Source organism: Musa acuminata, chromosome BXJ1-9 (genome assembly GCF_036884655.1).
Source record: "Musa acuminata AAA Group cultivar baxijiao chromosome BXJ1-9, Cavendish_Baxijiao_AAA, whole genome shotgun sequence".
Lineage (NCBI taxonomy): Eukaryota > Viridiplantae > Streptophyta > Magnoliopsida > Zingiberales > Musaceae > Musa > Musa acuminata.
The window spans coordinates 4,258,328-4,261,124 of NC_088335.1; the positions used below are offsets into that span (position 1 = coordinate 4,258,328).

The window sequence follows — 2,797 nt, forward strand, 5'->3', positions numbered from 1 at the left end:
CATCCGTCTTTTCGTATACTAACTGTAGTCGACACCAACTGCTCCCTACTTTCATGCCGTGACATATATTTATTACGATGGCGAGAGTGGTTGGCTTTGAAGAGATCAAAGCATATATATATATTGACTGCAGAATAAGATGATGCATAAATGAAACTCTAATGATTAACCAAGACAAGAAATGCTCTTCGATGCTTAAATCTTAAAGATAATGTCCACCAGTTACATCACTGGACACGACAAACGGAGCTACATAGTCCATAGATAGAGAGCTAATACGAAGGTGCAAGAACTCGAGGAGACTCGACCCCTCATATTTGTAGTGTAATGAACGCAGCTTCACTCGCAGTAATCCCAACTCTTCTAGACCTGAAGATGACCAAACATTAGCATCTCATGGCATTTTCTACTTAACATGTTGAATTGGAGAGATGGAAAGTGGAAGGAGACCAGGTAGTAGCAGGCTCCATGTTGGAGAGGATGGATGGTGACACCCCACTCGTCGGTGAGGACAGGGTGGCCGGAGTGATCCAAGAGGACGGCCTCGTGCCCGAAAGTCTCCTTAATATTTAGCGGTCCGGCCGCCACCTCGAAGGCCACCTCGTTCGTGAACACCGTTGATCTCGCTGCACCACCGTCTCCCAAAGCTGTAGTAGAAGAAGAAGAATAAACGTCCGTGTGTAAGTACTCAGGCTGCCTGAAAAGATAGCATCCTCGAAGACAGAATGGAAATATGAATGGGACGAATGCCATGCACACGTCCAATCTAGGTAACAGCGCTACAAAGTGAAGACTAGGTTTGAATGACTACTGGGGCCGGTGAACAGTGCGGAGGAGAAACCATGACATGATTGACATCCATCTTCTGTGTCTTTTGGAAGACGTACGTATGTAAACCCCATCGGTCTCTCCATGACATGACCACATAGAGGCCCCTCTCTCTTGTACTTTCCCTGATCGATCCTCTCAATCATATTTCTACTGTCTTTTCTCGTATTCAGTTTTGCTCCGTCAGTTCTTTCCGTCTCTTCCTTTACCCCCACAGATTGCGTGCATGTGGATGTTCTCTTGTTCGCCATCGATCTTAAGCAATGGTGATCGACGAGTCTTTACCCCCAATCCCTCTGGACTAAAGTCTGAGAGATTGTGATCAGGTGCTTAGATGAGGTAATAGGTCAAAGCTCATTGCAGGGGGCTACCTACACTTAGCTAGCCTCCTCCATAGATGTACTTCATTGCGAAAACAAAGATTGATGTGCCAGGTGATGAAGAAGATTATATAATATAGAGCCATCAAAATCGAGAGTTAACGCGACATACCTTGGATCTCACAGATAGGGCTAGAAAAAGTAGCAGCAGCAGCTGTTGCACCACGAGCAGAAGCATTAACACAAGTAACAGTAGCACTAGCAGTTGAAACACCTGTAGCAGTGGCAGCGGAGCCAGCAGCAGAAGCTCCAATACCATAAAGATGGTGTAATTGCATCTTAACCTTGGTTGCATCCTCCCCACTCTTGCACTCCTGGTTTTGCCCCATGAGTTCACCCCACAGTCCCGGGTAGGCAACCACTGCTTGCTCGGGAACACCGACGATCCCCATCAGGTCCGTCCCTGTAAAGCAGTACCCATGTGGGCCCTCGGGAAGAAAGGACTCAATGCCGAACTCTGCTGGACCGGGACCATGAAGGTACATTGGGTTCATTGATGTCGCCGGCAGCGTCGAACGCATCGTAGTTGTCAGTGCACTACCCATCGAAGCCACCGGCAGTAGGGTTTTATCAGACCCGGTGGTTTGCTCGGAAGACGAGGAAGACGAAGATGTGGCGGCGGCGGTGGCGGCGGGCTTGGTGGTTACAGGGGGTGGAGATGGAGAAGCAGGGACAGAGGGCCGCGGCTGCAGCCGGGCGCCTTGGAGATGGCGCTGTTTGTTCTTGCTCCGGGACTTGCGATTCTGGAACCAGTAAAAGACGTTGGCGTCGCCGACCTGGCCGTACTCCTGTAGCTGGGCTCGGATTCTTCGAATCTCGTCGCGCGGTGGGTTCACCATGCCGGAGTTGAAGATAGCTTCCAGGATGCGGATTTGCTCCGGCTTAGGGTTCCATCTCGGCTTCGGCTCCGGGCTGCGCTCCTCGCAACCTGGCACTGCGATGGATCGGAAAGTTGTATTATACATGCTGCCAAAACCCTAACCCTAATTGTGCATGCACTTCATTCTTTCTCATCTCCAACAGGAAGATGATCAGAGGATCAGAGTATCCAGCGATGAAAACCTTATAACTCTACTTTCATTTGATGAAGAAAGAATATATGTCAATTACCGAAAGATAGCCATTATTTTCTATCGATCTAAATGCACTACTCTTCTCAAGATTACAGCAGTCTTCATGACTTGCTACCCACAGAAAAGAAACTACCAAATAAGCGACCATCACCTGATGCATAGGGAGTTCTCTGTTGATATGCGTTGATGTCATGTTGCCACTGGTGGTGGGCGTTGCAGGGTTTGGACTTGAACATGCTCGGCCAGTGCCTGTTGGATGAGGCCATGATGATGATATACTTCGTTAACACGATGGTGGTGATGCTGTTTCCGGTGGTGGGGTGTAAGAAAGAGTGACAGCAGAGGAAGTGGAAGGCCTCTGTGTATGAGATGTTCTATGTATCCTTCCTACCACTTTGCTTCCTCGGACACACACGGAAAGCAACCTCCCTTTCTTATAGCCTGTAGAGTTGAAAGAACAGTGATCTCATGCATTAAAATACAACAAGAAACACCTCTCCCTGGAAGCCCGTAGAG

The 2,797-nt window shown here is 48.7% G+C and overlaps 1 protein-coding gene across 1 annotated transcript; it reads right to left on the minus strand.

Annotated features, from left to right (window-relative positions):
• Positions 1-363: 363 nt before the first annotated feature.
• Positions 364-2,547, minus strand: LOC135594478 (WUSCHEL-related homeobox 9-like). Its single transcript, XM_065084857.1, has 3 exons — positions 2,427-2,547; positions 1,321-2,136; positions 364-647 (listed from the first exon to the last, which is right to left on the minus strand). The coding sequence occupies exons 1-3, from the start codon at positions 2,545-2,547 to the stop codon at positions 364-366; spliced, it is 1,221 nt and encodes a 406-aa protein (XP_064940929.1).
• Between the last annotated feature and the right edge of the window lie 250 nt (positions 2,548-2,797).

What these genes read in the sequence shown, in the direction of transcription:
- LOC135594478 (XM_065084857.1), bottom strand. Translation starts at nt 2,547, where the DNA reads ATGGCCTCATCCAACAGGCACTGGCCGAGCATGTTCAAGTCCAAACCC. An exon ending in TCCCTATGCATCAGGTGATG is followed by an intron (nt 2,137 to 2,426) that starts GTCGCTTATTTG and finishes TCGCAGTGCCAG; the next exon opens with GTTGCGAGGAGCGCAGCCCG. An exon ending in CCCTATCTGTGAGATCCAAG is followed by an intron (nt 648 to 1,320) that starts GTATGTCGCGTT and finishes CTTCTACTACAG; the next exon opens with CTTTGGGAGACGGTGGTGCA.